This window comes from Cariama cristata, unplaced genomic scaffold (assembly GCF_000690535.1).
Source record: "Cariama cristata isolate BGI_N322 unplaced genomic scaffold, ASM69053v1 scaffold33524, whole genome shotgun sequence".
Taxonomy (NCBI): domain Eukaryota; kingdom Metazoa; phylum Chordata; class Aves; order Cariamiformes; family Cariamidae; genus Cariama; species Cariama cristata.
Genome location: NW_009614048.1, coordinates 2,014 through 2,435, shown reverse-complemented (window position 1 = coordinate 2,435; position 422 = coordinate 2,014). Strand labels below are relative to the sequence as shown.

General features: G+C 63.7%; 1 protein-coding gene across 1 annotated transcript in view; it reads right to left on the bottom strand.

Moving 5' to 3' along the window:
- The window catches only part of LOC104160991 (beta-adrenergic receptor kinase 1), a gene marked incomplete at its 3' end in the record, with an annotated part of 3,956 nt that overhangs the window by 1,535 nt on the left and 1,999 nt on the right, over positions 1-422 (bottom strand). Inside the window, exon 6 of the mRNA XM_009699263.1 lies at positions 144-235. Within this exon, the coding sequence (XP_009697565.1) occupies positions 144-235 (92 nt within the window). The remainder of the gene's footprint in view (positions 1-143; positions 236-422) is intronic.

Here is a 422-nt window from a genome sequence, read left to right as displayed (position 1 = left end):
TGGCAATCCTCCCGCAGCCCCCTGACATCTGTTGTCACGGTAACACCACCGCAGATACCCTCGGGACCACCACCACAGCCCCAGCACCCCCCCCATCGCAGGCAGATCCCTCCGGCCCCCCGCGACGGAGCACCCCCCATTACATTTTGCCCGTATCAGCTTTCCGGCAGCCGTAGACTTCCCCGAAACCGCCGCGGCCAATGATTCGGTGAACGCTGAAGTCGTTCATGGTGAGCTGGAGGGGGTGAGAAGGAGGCGGGGGTGAGCCTGGACACCTGGGTCCCGCAGCACTTGTCCTGCACCAAGAGCTGTGTGTGTCCGTGGTAGTGGGGCAGCCCACATTCTGCCTCAGTTTCCCCGCGTGAGGAACACTGAAGCTGCTCCACACATCCCCGTGAGCATAGGCAGGCGGGGGAGACCCA